This window comes from Physella acuta, unplaced genomic scaffold, assembly GCF_028476545.2.
Source record: "Physella acuta isolate Inbredline_101_S28 unplaced genomic scaffold, ASM2847654v3 ptg001418l, whole genome shotgun sequence".
Lineage (NCBI taxonomy): Eukaryota > Metazoa > Mollusca > Gastropoda > Physidae > Physella > Physella acuta.
Window position 1 is genome coordinate 18,939 of NW_026732933.1, and position 18,369 is coordinate 37,307.

Here is an 18,369-nt window from a genome sequence, read left to right on the forward strand (position 1 = left end):
CTGCCAGTCTGGGGTGTGGGCTAGTTCTGTGGTGTGGGCTGCCAGTCTGGGGTGTAGGCTAGTTCTGTGGTCCCCACTGCCAGTCTGGGGTGTGGGCTAGTTCTGTGGTGTGGGCTGCCAGTCTGGGGTGTAGGCTAGTTCTGTGGTCCCCACTGCCAGTCTGGGGTGTGGGCTAGTTCTGTGGTCCCCACTGCCAGCCTGGGGTGTGGGCTAGTTGTGTGGTCCCCACTGCCAGCCTGGGGTGTGGGCTAGTTCTGTGGTCCCAACTGCCAGCATGGGGTGTAGGCTAGTTCTGTGGTCCCCACTGCCAGTCTGGGGTGTGGGCTAGTTCTGTGGTCCCCACTGCCAGCATGGGGTGTAGGCTAGTTCTGTGGTCCCCACTACCAGCCTGAGGTGTAGGCTAGTTCTGTGGTCCCCACTGCCAGTCTGGGGTGTAGGCTAGTTCTGTGGTCCCCACTACCAGTCTGGGGTGTAGGCTAGTTCTGTGGTCCCCACTGCCAGTCTGGGGTGTAGGCTAGTTCTGTGGTCCCAACTGCCAGCCTGGGGTGTAGGCTAGTTCTGTGGTGTGGGCTGCCAGCCTGGGGTGTGGGCTAGTTCTGTGGTCCCCACTGCCAGTCTGGGGTGTGGGCTAGTTCTGTGGTCCCCACTGCCAGCCTGGGGTGTGGGCTAGTTCTGTGGTCCCCACTGCCAGTCTGGGGTGTAGGCTAGTTCTGTGGTCCCCACTGCCAGACTGGGGTGTAGGCTAGTTCTGTGGTCCCCACTACCAGTCTGGGGTGTAGGCTAGTTCTGTGGTCCCCACTGCCAGTCTGGGGTGTGGGCTAGTTCTGTGGTCTGGGGTGTAGGCTAGTTCTGTGGTCCCCACTGCCAGTCTGGGGTGTGGGCTAGTTCTGTGGTGTGGGCTGCCAGTCTGGGGTGTAGGCTAGTTCTGTGGTCCCCACTGCCAGCCTGGAGTGTGGGCTAGTTCTGTGGTCCCCACTGCCAGTCTGGGGTGTGGGCTAGTTCTGTGGTCTGGGGTGTAGGCTAGTTCTGTGGTCCCCACTGCCAGCCTGGAGTGTGGGCTAGTTCTGTGGTCCCCACTGCCAGCCTGTGGTGTGGGCTAGTTCTGTGGTCCCCACTGCCAGTCTGGGGTGTGGGCTAGTTCTGTGGTCTGGGGTGTAGGCTAGTTCTGTGGTCCCCACTGCCAGTCTGGGGTGTGGGCTAGTTCTGTGGTGTGGGCTGCCAGTCTGGGGTGTAGGCTAGTTCTGTGGTCCCCACTGCCAGTCTGGGGTGTGGGCTAGTTCTGTGGTGTGGGCTGCCAGTCTGGGGTGTAGGCTAGTTCTGTGGTCCCCACTGCTAGCCTGGGGTGTGGGCTAGTTCTGTGGTCCCCACTGCTAGCCTGGGGTGTGGGCTAGTTCTGTGGTCCCCACTGCCAGCATGGGGTGTAGGCTAGTTCTGTGGTGTGGGCTGCCAGCCTGGGGTGTGGGCTAGTTCTGTGGTCCCCACTGCCAGTCTGGGGTGTGGGCTAGTTCTGTGGTGTGGGCTGCCAGCCTGGGGTGTAGGCTAGTTCTGTGGTCCCCACTGCCAGCCTGGAGTGTGGGCTAGTTCTGTGGTCCCCACTGCCAGTCTGGGGTGTGGGCTAGTTCTGTGGTCCCCACTGCCAGTCTGGGGTGTGGGCTAGTTCTGTGGTCTGGGGTGTGGGCTAGTTCTGTGGTCCCCACTGCCAGTCTGGGGTGTGGGCTAGTTCTGTGGTCCCCACTGCCAGCCTGGGGTGTGGGCTAGTTCTGTGGTCCCCACTGTCAGCCTGGGGTGTGGGCTAGTTCTGTGGTCCCCACTGCCAGCCTGGGGTGTGGGCTAGTTCTGTGGTCCCCACTGCCAGTCTGGGGTGTGGGCTAGTTCTGTGGTCCCCACTGCCAGTCTGGGGTGTGGGCTAGTTCTGTGGTCCCCACTGTCAGCCTGGGGTGTGGGCTAGTTCTGTGGTCCCCACTGCCAGTCTGGGGTGTGGGCTAGTTCTGTGGTCCCCACTGCCAGTCTGGGGTGTGGGCTAGTTCTGTGGTCCCCACTGCCAGACTGGGGTGTGGGCTAGTTATGTGGTCCCCACTGCCAGACTGGGGTGTGGGCTAGTTCTGTGGTCCCCACTGCCAGTCTGTGGTCCTCAGATCTTCAAGAAGAGATAAATTTAAAAAAAAGCCTGTTTGTTTAAGTAACTGTCCACTCGCTCGGGAATTCTGGTTAGCGTGCAATTATGTCTTAATCTTCTAGAAACTCCTGTAGAACTTTTTGCATGTGTCAGGATATTACCACGCCCATAATCCCCAACTCCTATTCTCATTAGCCCAACACTTACCCCTTGCTATTTTCTCTTAGTCTTCTCCTGTTGAGGAGTTTACATGAGTCCATTTGAAAACTTTCACCCCTTCAAAGTATGAAGAGTCCTGGTTGGATCACGTGAGCGTGAAAACCAATCAAAAGCGGGGAATGAAGTTTGGCACTGCTAGTGCCCCTAAAGACTTGACTTGCCACAATCTCGGCCTCCATTAATATCTCGGTCCCCCCGGCCACACAAATTTGGAGGGGAATTCACAAACTCGAGCGTGAGGTCGGTTTAAAAAATACCCCACCCTTGCCCGCCCCTCCCCCCTGCAAAAGTTTGCTCTACGAGTCCCACATCTTATTAGTTGACCATAATTACCTCAAGCGAGTGGCCACGACAAAATGGCACCGCATAAATTTGTCTGCTGTATTTTGCTCATACGGGAGAAAAAGTAATGAACGTAGCGACAGATTAAAACATCAAACGGCTAAGCGTGTCGGGTGATGTTCACGTGACTATGATGTTCATTTTGGTTTGACGCCACTCTGTCAATTCACAATTAGTTGAACTGGGATTTTTAAGCTTATGGGACAGTACATAGAGGGGTGGTGTGTCCCGTTCCCCACCCCCAGAGCACGTCCACTACCCCCCCCCCCCCCTTATGAAAATTAAGAACAAAATTTAAATAGAAAATGTATATTTTAGCCATTGCCCCCCCCCCCCACACACACAGTCCGAAAGTTTTGAACGGTCACCTAAATAATAAAAATTAAATTCGATGGTTATTGATTAAACATTTTTTTTAGAAAACTTTTTTCCACCTCCCGATTACCGTTAGATGTCACTGCGGTTGGTGCACCAGCCTCGCGGAGGTCCAGCGTCTCTTCTCGTCAAGATCTCGTGTTTTCTCTCATGTTGTCGTACAAATGCCCGCTAGACGGCGCCAGTGTCTTCCGGGGTGACACATGAGGGCGTGTCACTAAGTTTATTCGAGGATAAATGTTGCCTCCTCTTGTTCTGCCGACATTCACCTTCCATCTACGGGTGCTCCGCTAGTGATAAGCGCTAGTGTTCTGTGCATGGTGCTACATCCGTTGTGTACGGGGATCTACGATAAACTGTGCTCCTTCCATGGTGTACGGGAACCTACGGTAAACGGTGCTCCATCCGTGGTGTACGGTAAACTAAAGGATGCCGGTATACAGTGCTCCATCCCTGTAATTTTTCGGTTATAATAAATACAGTATATGGTGGCGTCATTCTTCTTGACGTGGGGGGGGGGGGGGGGGGGATGTTCAAAATTAGTGACGTCACACTTGTACCTTTTGAAAAGTAATGTATTTTTTTTGCTGTACGCCTGACAACAAACTCCTTGTAAGCGCATGCGCCCCACGATAAACTAAATATTTCAGTCTACAGGACGTGCAATGGCTAGTTCTATGGCGGCATTGATTAACTAAATGATGATGAGAAATGCCCCAAATCTTGGGTTCTATTAAATGTTTATTTTGAAATTTCTATATAAATGTGAACTGTTGCTTTTTTTAAAAAAAAAGTTGTTTTTTTTTTCAATTTTAAAAAAATATAAATAAACTTTCATGCAAATTTTTAATAGCTTGTAATATTTATCTGTTTTTAAACTTCATGCATGCTGTTTATTGTAGAATCTAGTCCCCGTTAAGATCACTTTCAAGTTTGCTCTTTTTTGCCGAAATTCACGTTTTAATCTCCGACATTTGAGGTTAGTTTTGTTAAACAAGGTTGATTCTAATCGAGTAGATTTGTCCGTGAATTATTTTGTGGTGTCTATCCTAATGGCGTGTTTGAATATTTATAAAACTGGGTACAGCGATAAGCTAGCGATGTAATGATACAACCACGGAGGCTGTGTTGTCGAGGTAGTTTGAAGAATTATTAGGCTAAAAGGCTGCGTCTTTAAAATGTGTACATACATTGCATGAGTTTTTTTTTTTTAAATGTGGGAATTAAAATAAACAAGCTCTTATCAAATATTTACCATTTAATTTGTTACAATTAATTCATTTAAAAAATTCTACTATAGGTATTTTATAACAACAATTACAGGAAAACAATATATATTTTAGCCTTGCGACACACGATTTATGTTACTGGAATTAGTGAAATAATATTTTGGAAGTTGAAGCTGAGGGGTGTATTGCATGTTTTGTTGACCTCAACGTCGGGAGAATGGAGGAGGGGGGGGGGAGGGGAGGAGAGGGGGGGGTTGAGAACAAGGACATCCCTTATTCCACTTTTTGTGTTTGACAAATAGGCTACTTTGAAATGTGAATACGTAAAAACAAATAAAAAAGGAAAAAGGAACTCCACTCATTGTTATATGAATATTTATTGGGTAGAACTCACATGAAAAGTACGGACTAACAAACCATCCAATCGTGTTTAAGTTAACATGAGAAGATGGGATGGGCATCCAATCAAATGACATAATACACATTTAATTATATGTTACAAGTATTTAACAGAGATTGTTTACACACCATTTACACATGGCTATTGTGTTTGTGTTATACATGAAAACAAAAGGAACGCGTTTCTTTGGCAATTTTACCACGGCTCGGGAGTCCACGCAAACCAAAAACAAAGATATATTTGACATGTTGGCTGTAGACTGAAACAACAGCACAAGATGATTTGATCTGGCAACAGCTGAGGATGAAATTACCAGCCGTCGCTCACCGCGAGATCCTGGTCACGTGGACACGCCCACCAATCCACGGCATCGGTTCGCTGTTAAATGAAGAATAGTCATGAGCAGACGATATCCAGATGAGATCGTCTGCGTGGGGTTCGGGATACAATGGCGGCTGCACGTGCAAGTCGGTGCACGCCGGGTCGTTGCAGCAGTGTCTTTAGCGGAGTTGAAGGTTGTCCGCAGCTTGGGGTTGGTGTTGGTCATATTGGCAACTCGGTCGTGAAGTTTGGCCACATTATGCCAGCGTGGCAATTAAACGTGGAGTTTGGCCAGATCATGATAATATGACACACGGTCGTGAAGTTTGGCCACATTATGCCAGCGTGGCAAGTTGGTCGTGGAGTTTGGCCAGATCATGACAATATGACACACGGTCGTGAAGCTTGGCCACATTATGCCAGTGTGGCAACTCTGTCGTAAACTTGTTATCTTGTGCAACAGTTTAATCCAGAAGTGCCTATTGTTATTGCTATTTACTTTGCATAGGTATAATTAATAATACCACCCCCTCCTGAATCAAGTGTATTTATGCTATTGAAGACTTGTGCTCATTTAAATAACAAAATCACAAGTACAGTTTTTCTGAAGTAAAGCAACCATCACATTATTTAAGCACCTGATGAGTCAGTAAACCCAGGTAATAATTAAATCATGCTTAGGTCTAATGATTTTCCACCCCCCCCCCACCATGTACACACCCCACGCGAGAGACTCCAGTACTTTTACACTAAAGCTGATAGGGTGGGGAGGGAGGGGTCGACATGATGGCACCATGTTGTGTTGAGGGCACAATGCCTCACCTACATGATGCCCCTGCCCTGTTTTTGTGCCTCACATCATCAGATGACCTGGTGCTATTTTAGCCCTCCCCTCCCAGTTCATCAGATGACCTATTTCTGGTGTTTAATGCTCACGCCAGCCAATTGAACTAATTAAAAAACATCCAAAAAAACCAATCAAATACAGTTTTCATTACAAGTGTCAGAAATTTGGAAACATTTCACGGCTTGGATTTTCTAAATTTAGATTTCGTCTTTGTGACGTCTTGCTTGACCTTCCTGCACAGGCATCAAGTGACACTTAAGTCAGTGACACAATGGCACTAGTCACATAATGGCACTAGTCATAGCCAGTGACACAATGGCACTAGTCAAACTATAGTCAGTCACACAATGGCACTAGTCACATAATGGCACTAGTCATAGCCAGTGACACAATGGCACTAGTCAAACTATAGTCAGTCACACAATGGCACTAGTCACATAATGGCACTAGTCATAGCCAGTGACACAATGGCACTAGTCAAACTATAGTCAGTCACACAATGGCACTAGTCACATAATGGCACTAGTCATAGCCAGTGACACAATGGCACTAGTCACACAATGACACTAGTCTAGTTACATAATGGCACTAGTCACCCTTTTGTCATTGAACTACACCTATAGACTACATGACAGATGACGTCATTGTTTTGATTCCCAATGTATTTTTTAAAATTTGAATGTTTCAATTTTTTTATTTATTTTAATGACAAAAAAATCAGAATTTAGGCGACACCAGTCAGAAATGAGTTTAAAAAAAAATTCCGGACAAAAAGTCTGCTGTTGCACGTATGAATGTACTGTGATGTTGCTGTCTGTTTCCTGAACTTTCGGTGTTTAGCGCCACCGACTTGCTACACGTTCAGTCTTCTATGGGCAACGATTGGTTGACCAAATCACATTATCAACAAGCACAAGCTCTCATTGGTGAGTCTTAAAAATAGATCAACATATACATGGACTGGGTTCTGTTGCTATATTTACACCTTGTGGTACTCATGTATGGGGTCAAAGTTCAAAAGAAATGCATGTATAAGGGTTGGCCTGAGTTAGCCAACAGGTCTTGGGCGAGTTATGAGTTGACTGTACATTGTACTGTCCAGTATGTACATGACTGTGTACGGCGTACGAGCAAGTGTGTATGTACACGAGACATTCAATAGTCAACCAGCAATGGCGGCGAAGTGACGTCACTGCGCGATGGCGGCGAGATGACGTCAGTGTGTGACGACGACGACCGGAAGAGATCGAGACTCTGACGTCACGCTAGCTGGCCGGGAAAGTTCATGTTCATGACGTGCATGTTGGCTGTGAGGTGGTGTGAGCTGTACCCGGCCTGGGGGGACTGCATGTACGTGCAGGAGGAGAGCGGCCCGTGGGGGCCCTGGCTGGGGCTGGGCCTGAGACCGTACCCGGGCTGTACTGAAGACGATGAGGCCGACTGCCGTAGAGCGCAGTCGGACGGCGACTGGGCGGCCAGCCGGCATGCCGCCATCTGTGAGCTGAAACTCAACCCCGGGTTCATGTTAGGGAGGAGCGGGGAGGAGGCGGCAGCAGGGAGGAAGGAGGCTGACCCGCCCATGCGGCCGGCGGTGGGGTGGTGGTGAGGGTAGTAGACCGAGTCCCCCGGCCCGCTCATGCAAGGGCCGTAGCCCCCCGTCTTTAACCCCCCGCCGTACTGACACTGTGTCGGGGAGGGGATGGGGCTGCTCTCGCTGGGGGTCATCCGCTTGCTGCTGACGTCATGTTTCCCGGAGAGCATCTGGCACGTGGATGACGTCATCAGGTCGCTGCGGTCCTGCGAGACGTCATCGGTCGAGTCAACCTGTGACGTCAGGCGCTCCTCCTTGATGGCCTGTGTTGACGTCATCCTGTGGCCCTCCATCTTCATCACCAGCATGTCGTCAGGTCTGCTGCGCTTCACTGGATCATCTACAACACAAAGATTTCCACATCAACATTTCTGCTACCAGATCACAAAGGTTTTCACATCAACATTTCTGATACCAGATCACAAAATACAGGCCTACATGTAAGCCGGAGCGACGCGTTGTTGTTTATCAAACAGGCAGATAGAGCTAACTAAATAAAACATTTGGGAGAGCGATCTGTGCTCAATAAACAAAACTAAAAAAATATTTTTTTTTTACATTTCTATTTACATTCAATTTTTAATCTGCTCTGTTTACACATCGCGTTTCTTGTTTGCCGCTATTTGCGCTAAAAAAAAAATCCGAGTGTAAAAAACAATGCGATGAAATAAAAAAAAATGATAAAAAATAATCACTGGCATGCATTTGGCTGGGTCGTATTAAAAGCAACGCTCAAACACATCTCATTAATTATTAGCGACAAACAAAAATGGCGGATTAATACCAGTCCCTCCCTCTCACAACCACAGCGTAGGGAAAAGCCCACGTTTGGCTCATCTCTCGTCTGCTCCAACATTTCCACTTCCGCTTTTTATTTTATTTTTAAAAAGAACCTTGCCAGGTGTTTGCATCATTTCGCGCGATCCCATAATCCAATTTGCCGGAAACCGGAAGGTGTGAAAACGGACTCTGCGGAACGGAGCTCGATTGCTAGGACTAATTTCACCAGCGCATTAATATTGCAGAGAAAAGCGGCAAACTCGATCGTCTACGGTCAATTTCTTGAGGGAGAGCCCCCTCGGGAGCCGGGCTCCCAGAGCCGGGCAGATACAGAAGTGACATGTTTAAATTCTGGGCGCAGGGGAAAAGCGACAGTTTTGGCGGGAAAAGTGGTAAAGAAAATCGCGGCATGAGTTACCTACCGTGCATCGCGCGGGGCGGAAATGGTGGCAAATTGAAGAAACTCAACACTTAGGTGTATTAGAAAACACTAAGCGAGGCGAGAAGGGAAAAAAAATAACGTCTTTGTGTTTCTAAGATTAGAATTTGTAAGAAATCTGGCCAGTGTGTCGCATCGTGGACTCGCGGCCATTTTTCACAGACAGATAACAAAGTAAAAACACAAACTACTCAATGTAAGGAAAAGGAAACAAAAGAAGCAAATACCAAACATTTTCGTGTTGTCCATGTTTTTAAAACGACCGCATTTTTTCTATTTTTAACCCAACCGTTTTTTTTTTCGAATGGAATACATTTTTATACACACTTCGAATCATTAATTTTAATGCAAATATTTTCGGTCTTCTAATAAAGTGTACAATATTTTATGGAAAAAAATGCTTCAATCGTTCAAAGTTTTAAAACTAAAACTAATTGAGGTTAGAAACTAATTATCAAAATTACACGTGGCATTCAATTAATTACACTTGTGTAAGTAAGTAAAGTAGCAGTTTTATGTCCTCAAACTGTCCTTTATGTCCTCAAACTGTCATTCACGTCAGACGCCTGTCACTATTTTCCTTTTTTTTCGAATTTTAAATTTATTTTAAGTCTTTTTTTTCTAAACTACATGCCATTTATGGCCTGCATGAGCTATTTTTCTAATGTCACATGTTCTACGTGTCATGTACGTCCTACATGGCAAACACGTCCTAAATGTCATGTACGTCCTATATGCCCTATATGTCCTACTTCTCAACTATATCCTATTCGTCACTTATAATACGTATATTACATACGTTCAAATTATCATCTATATATGCCGTACATGTCATCTATGTCCTATATGCCGTACATGTCATCTATATCTTACGTGTCATCTATGCTCTACATGTCATCTGTGTCCTCCCCTCTTACCTTTCTCCCTCTCAATGTCTCCTTCCTGTGTCCTCTTCATTGGCAGCCTGTGGTCTCTGGAAAAGGCACAACTAAATTGATGAAAAAGATCAAAAGATCAGATCAAGGCACAACTAAATTGATGAAAAAGATCAAAAGATCAGATCAAGGCACAACTAAATTGATGAAAAAGATCAAAAGATCAGATCAAGGCACAACTAAATTGATGAAAAAGATCAAAAGATCAGATCAAGGCACAACTAAATTGATGAAAAAGATCAAAAGATCAGATCAAGGCACAACTAAATTGATGAAAAAGATCAAAAGATCAGATCAAGGCACAACTAAATTGATGAAAAAGATCAAAAGATCAGATCAAGGCACAACTAAATTGATGAAAAAGATCAAAAGATCAGATCAAGGCACAACTAAATTGATGAAAAAGATCAAAAGATCAGATCAAGGCACAACTAAATTGATGAAAAAGATCAAAAGATCAGATCAAGGCACAACTAAATTGATGAAAAAGATCAAAAGATCAGATCAAGGCACAACTAAATTGATGGGAAGTACCAAACTGACCAGCTAATGACCAGTACCAGACTGACCAGTACCAGACTGACCAGCTAATGACCAGTACCAGACTGACCAGCTAATGACCAGTACCAGACTGACCAGCTAATGGCCAGTACCAGACTGACCAGCTAATGACCAGTACCAGACTGACCAGCTAATGACCAGTACCAGACTGACCAGCTAATGGCCAGTACCAGACTGACCAGCTAATGGCCAGTACCAGACTGACCAGTGCCAGACTGACCAGCTAATGACCAGTACCAGACTGACCAGCTAATGACCAGTACCAGACTGACCAGCTAATGACCAGTACCAGACTGACCAGCTAATGGCCAGTACCAGACTGACCAGTACCAGACTGACCAGCTAATGGACAGTGCCAGACTGACCAGCTAATGACCAGTACCAAACTGACCAGCTAATGACCAGTACCAGACTGACCAGTACCAGACTGACCAGTGCCAGAATGCCAGTACCAGACTGACCAGCTAATGACCAGTACCAGACTGACCAGCTAATGACCAGTACCAGACTGACCAGCTAATGACCAGTACTAGACTGACCAGCTAATGACCAGTACCAGACTGACCAGCTAATGACCAGTACCAGACTGACCAGCTAATGGCCAGTACCAGACTGACCAGCTAATAGACAGTACCAGACTGACCAGCTAATGACCAGTACCAGACTGACCAGCTAATAGACAGTACCAGACTGACCAGCTAATGACCAGTACCAGAATGACCAGTACCAGACTGACCAGCTAATGGCCAGTACCAGACTGACCAGCTAATAGACAGTACCAGAATGACCAGTACCAGACTGACCAGCTAATGACCAGTACCAGACTGACCAGCTAATGACCAGTACCAGACTGACCAGCTAATGACCAGTGCCAGACTGACCAGCTAATGTCTCTCGGCATGCCAGAGTTTTAGCTCTCGTGCAATATTAATGAGGCCGATGTGGCATCGATCTGGTCCCAGGGTCCATATCTCGTGACGTCAGGCCGCTCACAGGCGCCCGTGGGAGGGGTTGGGAGGGGTGGGGCAAGGCAAGCGATCTAAATAAACTCAGTGTGCTTCAACCGTTTTTGTATTGTGTCTTAATACCAACATGCCACACTGATGTTATGTCATGTGACATCTATGTCACTATGATGACATGTGTCTTGGTACTTCCATGTCACTGTACTGTCAAGTGACATTTATGTCACCGTGATGATATGTGTCTTGGTAATTCCATGTCACGGTACTGTCATGTGACATTTATGTCAGTGTGATGACATGTGCTTGGTACTTCCATGTCACAGTACTATACTCTCACATTACATCAACTGTCACAGTAGTATGAAATACCAAGTTACTCTCATACTTTACAGCACTGCTAAATGTAATAGTTCCCGCGAGATGTCATAGTAGATCTGATGTCACGTAGGTACTGTGTCACGTGACTGATGTACTTACTTCCTGCCCAGGCCGTTGTCACGGAAACCTTTAGCGAACGGGTTGTGGTCGATTTTCAACTGGGTGATCTGAAATAAACACAAGGTCAAGGTTTGATACACAGGTCTGAAATAAACACATACAGGGCAAACAAAATATTTCACAGGTTTAAATTTCGTCTCTGCACTTGGTACAATTGTGAACTTTGTTAAAATAGTTACTTTTTCCTCATTGGTTATTTTAACCCTTATCTAGAAGCCGATACAGGGGCGGAACTACCATACCGCCAGACCCCGCAATGCGGGGGGCCCAGGACGTGTAGGGGCCCAGTTCCGACCAAAAAACAATGAATTTTTTTTACAGAAATTATGTTTTTCATGCATCTTGAAAGTGGTTTTGTAAAAAAAACAACAACAGGTCTACTATAGCAGAGATTGTTGCGTAGAAAAATAATTTAAAATCTACAAGAGCTATAGTTTGAAAGGTAGGTAAACATTCACACTACTTCCATGACTTACTGCCCTTCTTTAAAATAGGGATGCCCACTAAGCTCATTTGAATAGTTTTGTACTATGTATATTAAAAAGAAATTAATTCTCTGAATTGTTACTTAAATAAGACGTACTATACAATAGTATAGCTATAGAAATCAATGTTTTCAAAATTGATATTATAAAAGCCGAAAATGAAAAAAAAAACATAACGCGAGAAGCCATTCACGAATCAAGCTAACGTCTTTATATATTTTTGACCATCATATTTATGACGGTGCTGTACTTTATGATTGGTTTCGACTAAATTTTTCCCGGTTTGTTCTCTCAGAATGGTTATATATTGCAATGAAATAGATTAAATTACGCAGTTATGATATATATATATATATATATATATATATATATATATATATATATATATATATATATATATATATATATATATATATATATATATAGGGGGCCCTAATTTTTTCTTTGCGGGGGAGCCTTTTATTTCTAGTTCCGCCACTGAGCCGATAACGAATATTTTCCTGCGTATTAAAACTACGCACAAACATGTGAATTGTACCCCCCCCCCCACTAACTCTAGAGAAAAGAGCCGCACTTATAATGTAAAGAGCTATATATGGCTCCCTGCAAGTTTACGGCTCCGTGTGAACGTGAACGTCTGAGTTCGTTCAACCAATCAAGGGAGGGCGTTGAACCCCGGAAGCCGGTAAAGACGGAAGCCGGTATAGACGGAAGCCGGTATAGATGAAGCCGGCAAAACAGATGCAGACAAAACTAAACGTGGAAGAAGGGTAATAACGTACACTTAGCCTGTAAAACAACAACTGAAAGACTACAGCTTCAACAATCAGCAGGTAAAAAACGGCTCCCACGGCCGAAGCAACTCTAAAACTGCACAGCCCTGGCAGGCCAGAGCAACATGCATGCAGTGACATGGGCAGTCAGTTTTATGGCGTCACGTTGACAGGCGGGCTGGACGAAAGATTAAAGCAATTAGCTCAGATGGAGGGGGCACCCGCGCCCGGCCTAACAGCTCTTGTCATAAACCCCGTTTGATGATCTCTCAAGGTGATGTGGTTATGGCCCTTTTTTCCTGCACGTAACACGGTGGCGATCGGTGCGCATGCCCAGACGTCACGTGAGGTGTCATTTTGTTGTTTTGACCCAGGTTCAAAGCACGGCCGGGACAAAGCGAGGGCCGGGGATGCTGGTTCCATAGCAGACATTCATGGCTGGCAAGAAACAAGGTGTCTCATACCTCCTGCGAGACATAGGCTGTTTTTTTTTCTCCCCATAGTTTTTATTTGCTTGTGTCATTGATCTCTTGGAAAATGGACCATAAAACTATGGTAAAGAACAGATGTTGTTGTACTAGTAGTAGACCCGTGGTCTGTGGTCTGTACGGAGAAGATGGTGATACATACAGCTAGCCAGTTACACGATGCAGTTTACAACGAAAATTTAGAACCTAATTTATTTTTATAAATGTATTGTTTCCAAGTTTTTTTTAGATAAGTAATTTTGTTGAACAATTTTTAAAATTAAATACAATTCGATTCAAATTTAGGGATAATTGGGATTGGGCGTAAAAAAAAAAGAAAAAAATAACTTGATAGGTTGCTGGACAGATTGTATTAAAAAAACTGAAAAGTTTTCTCTGCTATTCCTTGGACTCTATGCTATTCTGTGGACTTTTTGTAAGTAAAAAAAAAGAAAACCAACAATACAGAAAAGCCAACGTGATGGACCACTTAGAGTAACCGTCACACACGAAAAAACAACTTCTAGCGTAAAGGACAACATAGCGAGGGTGCTGCTGTTCTAAAGCAAGCCCAGCAGAAGAGAGAGAAAATTGATCTGGCCACTTGACTCACCTGTTCGTTCTGGTAGGCTGTGACGGCGATGAAGGTCGTCTCCTCGAATGAGTAGGTGTTGAAGGTGTTCCACCGCATGGTGAAGATGTCGTTGGCCTGTACCACGTGCAGGCGCGGCTGGTACTTGTGCATGGAGTTGAGAATGATCTGGAAGCAAAATGTGGAGCAGAAGTTAGAGTTGAGAATGATCTGGATTCAAAATATGTAGTAGAATTTGAATACAACATTTGAAAGACTAGCGGAGTTTCTGTATGGGTTTAAGAATTATTTTGAACCCCCAAAAAAAATGTTTCAGATTTTAATTGAAAAGACAATTTTGTCGAACGTGCTGCCCCGATGTACGTGTTCCGGTGTTTTAATTGTTTTGGGTGACGTCACCGTCGTCTGCTCCAGGTGAAATCGGAGTGCTGTGTTAGGTATCCACGAACTTTCCGCCTCACGTTACCTGCCAGATCTCGGCGTGTCACCCCCCCCCCCACCCCCAGGTAAGATAAAGATAAGGCTGCACCCAAGGCCACGGGCCACCCCTGTTGCGGTGCTGATACCCAAGCCGGAAAACTAGTCTTAATGACGGCATAAAGCACACGGCGGGGGCGTCGGGAGGCGTCTTTGGAGCACATAAATTTGTCATGCTCGTGGCCCGGTGACGGCCTGCAATAGGCGACCATTCTTTTTTACCCGGGGCTCTGGGGAATCCTCGGTGGTTTACGACATTCCGTACGTCCGAGAAGGCAAGGAGGCTGAGCCTGCTGGTTGTACGGCTGGCTACTGACACGACTTTTATGTCCAATCATGGACTGGGGGACACCCAATCTAAAACTTCGTGTGTCCCCGTGGCGTGGGGGAAAGGCTAGGTAGTAAGATGGTTGGTAGCAGGATGGTTGGTAGCAAGGTGGTTGGTAGCAAGATGGTTGGTAGCAAGATGGTTGGTAGCAAGATGGTTGGTAGCAGGATGGTTGGTAGCAAGATGGTTGGTAGCATGATGGTTGGTAGCAAGATGGTTGGTAGCAGGATGGTTGGTAGCATGATGGTTGGTAGCAAGGTGGTTGGTAGCATGATGGTTGGTAGCAACGTAGTTGGTAGCAAGATGGTTGGTAGCAAGGTGGTTGGTAGCAGGATGGTTGGTAGCAAGATGGTTGGTAGCAAGATGGTTGGTAGCAAGATGGTTGGTAGCATGATGGTTGGTAGCAGGATGGTTGGTAGCAAGATGGTTGGTAGCAAGATGGTAGCAAGATGGTTGGTAGCAAGGTGGTTGGTAGCAGGATGGTTGGTATCAGGATGGTTGGTAGCAAGATGGTTGGTAGCAAGATGGTTGGTAGCAAAGTGGTTGGTAGCAGGATGGTTGGTAGCAAGGTGGTTGGTAGCAAGATGGTTGGTAGCAAGGTGGTTGGTAGCAAAATGGTTGGTAGCAAGATGGTTGGTAGCAAGATGGTTGGTAGCAAGGTGGTTGGTAGCAAAATGGTTGGTAGCAAGGTGGTTGGTAGCAGGATGGTTGGTAGCAAGGTGGTTGGTAGCAAAATGGTTGGTAGCAAGATGGTTGGTAGCAGGATGGTTGGTAGCAAGATGGTTGGTAGCAGGATGGTTGGTAGCAAGATGGTTGGTAGCAAGATGGTTGGTAGCAAAATGGTTGGTAGCAGGATGGTTGGTAGCAAGGTGGTTGGTAGCAAGATGGTTGGTAGCAAGGTAGTTGGTAGCAGGATGGTTGGTAGCAAGATGGTTGGTAGCAAGGTGGTTGGTAGCAGGATGGTTGGTAGCAAGATGGTTAGTAGCAAGATGGTTGGTAGCAGGATGGATGGTAGCAGGATGGATGGTAGCAAGATGGTAGCAAGATGGATGGTAGCAGGATGGTTGGTAGCAAAATGGATGGTAGCAGGATGGATGGTAGCAAGATGGTTGGTAGCAGGATGGTTGGTAGCAGGATGGTTGGTAGCAAGATGGTTGGTAGCAAAGGTGGTTGGTAGCAAGATGGTTGGTAGCAGGATGGTTGGTAGCAGGATGGTTGGTAGCAAGATGGATGGTAGCAGGATGGTTGGTAGCAAGATGGTTGGTAGCCTGGATGGATGGTAGCAAGGTGGTTGGTAGCAAGATGGATGGTAGCAAGATGGTTAGTAGCAAGATGGTTAGTAGCAGGATGGATGGTAGCAAGATGGTAGCAGGATGGTTGGTAGCAAGATGGTTGGTAGCAAGATGATTGTTAAAAAAATTGCTGGTAGCAAAATGCGATTAGATAGGTATCAATTAAGTAGGTCGAAAATTGATTGGTGACGCTTTAAATAGTTCATAATCAACTTTGAGAGGACGCCAACTGCTGTTCAATATAATTAGAAAAAAAAAATCTAATAAACAGATTGAATAATTCTACAAAAAAATCGGGTCCTGCATAAATTATCAGACAGATATTCTGATTGGTTGTCCTACATCTTCACCTGGCGAATGCCTAATTTTAAACCAATTTCCACGACCTGTCTCACTCTCGTGTGTAGCGCAACAAACAGTTGGCGAGTTGGTTTTGGGTTGTTGTTGATGTATTTTTAATATCGGGAAACATGCCGTTTAAAAAAAAAACGCTAGCGAAGTGAGTGCAATGGGACATTTCTTGGAAAGCTAAGCGTTTCGGGAATCTCCTGAATAATTGAATCGAACCACAGCCAGCTTTTCAATGGGCGCATTCAAAAATCTATGCTAATTTGTTTTGTGATTTCGATAAAGCAGCAGTTGTGTGGGAAGGAGTTTGGTGAAGGGATGGGAAGGGCGTGGAGGATTCACTAAATTTTTTAAAAAATTATCTTTTCTCTGGCAAATCAAATAAACCAACAACATATTGAGTTTCAATGAATACGGGTGTACTGGCTAATAAAACAAACCAACAACATATTGAGTTTCAATGAATACGGGTGTAATATGGTAGCCGGCAAAATATTTTCCTTGTTGGTTGGCGGCGCCGGATGCGATTGACAAGTTGTGTTTGTTGGATGACGGAGGGCCGCCTAGATGCAGGGCCACTTCAGGCAACACATGGCGCATCTAACATTGGAAGCACAGTTGTGTGCTCACTAGAGCAGTGCTGTTGTGTGCTCACAAGGGCAGTGCTGTTGTGTGTTCCCGGAAGCTGCGCAGTGGTTCACTTATCAACCAACAGAGCACGGTCAACACAAGAGGACACAACCATGCTAAAACACGTTGCTTCTACTCCAACTACATGTAACCAGATACAACAAAACAAAAAATATTTTAAAAATAGAGAAATTCGATGTTTTAAAGTAAAATCGAACATAAAAATAGATATATTTGGCCTCACAGCAAGATAAATGTGTTGTGACACGAAAAAAAAAAAAGAAAAAAAAAACCCAACACAAAAAGCTACCAACAAAAAAAAAACAACACATCTTGATATAACGCTACAGAACGTTCCCGAACTGTCCTCTCCCGGCCACTCAAATCTACAATCTACAATCTCTAATCTTCTTTGTATCCTACGTCTTTTGGTCTAAGGAGCGGACATCTGTCGTCCAAATGACTGGAGATCGCTCGAACGTTTTCAATTAAAGGCGGTTAGGAACAGTTGACAATGATTAATGTTAATAATGTATGCAAATTTATGTCCAAAACTCACAAAATATTTGCCACGGATATTTTTTTGGGGCATGCAGTAAAAATAAACTTCGGATAATAATAAATTTACTGCGATAAAAATATTTGTTATTGTCATTTAATGAAATATTCTAATCATTACAGATATCACATATATTATGACCATAATTATTCACACTATTGTCGTTATTATCTTTATCGTTATTATAATTAGCATTATCATAGTTATACCATTATCTAAACTACTGCGTATCACGTTTACATTGTCGTTGTTACATAGCTCCCCCACTATTAAAGGAAATGTGGAAAAAGAGAGGTCATAGGTTAAGGAAACTGGCAACAAGTATTAACAGACGCGGCATACGATGGAATCATCAGAATCAAGAAAAAGAGGGAGATCCAAAAACAGCGTGCGCAGAGTAAATTGAACACGACATGAAAATTATTGAAAGAGTTGAAAAAAGATGGTAAAATAACAAAGGGCCGAGAAGCATGGAAGAATGTTGTAAATGGCTCATGCTCCACTTTGGAATGAAAAAGGCAAAAAACAATCCTATTGTAATATGGTACAACCACTGAGCACCGTAAAGTGCATCAACAATAAAGTACCCTGCCGTAAGGCGTTCACAAAGCGCCCCAGGGTAAAGTGTTTTAACCACAAAGTACTCAGCCGTAAAGTGCACCCGCTACACTGCACCGTAGCTGCGTCGTAAAGGGGTACACAGCACCGTAGCTGCGTCGTAAAGCGGGCACACAGCATCTTAGCTGCATCGTAAAGCGGGTACACAACACAGTAGCTGCGTCGTAAAGCGGGTACACAGC

At 45.1% G+C, this 18,369-nt stretch overlaps 1 protein-coding gene across 2 annotated transcripts in view; it reads right to left on the reverse strand.

Moving 5' to 3' along the window:
* Nucleotides 1-6,454: 6,454 nt before the first annotated feature.
* LOC131927558 (T-box-containing protein TBX6L) overlaps nucleotides 6,455-18,369 on the reverse strand; it is a 36,174-nt gene continuing 24,259 nt past the window's right edge. The window contains exons 5-8 of one of the 2 annotated variants that reach the window (XM_059283267.1): nucleotides 13,957-14,103; nucleotides 11,598-11,665; nucleotides 9,577-9,632; nucleotides 6,455-7,780 (exon numbers count right to left, since the gene is read on the reverse strand). In XM_059283267.1, the coding sequence (XP_059139250.1) occupies nucleotides 7,110-7,780; nucleotides 9,577-9,632; nucleotides 11,598-11,665; nucleotides 13,957-14,103 (942 nt within the window). In that variant the 3' untranslated portion in view covers nucleotides 6,455-7,109. Of the gene's footprint in view, nucleotides 7,781-9,576; nucleotides 9,648-11,597; nucleotides 11,666-13,956; nucleotides 14,104-18,369 lie in introns of both variants that reach the window. The other variant, XM_059283266.1, reaches the window with a different exon arrangement.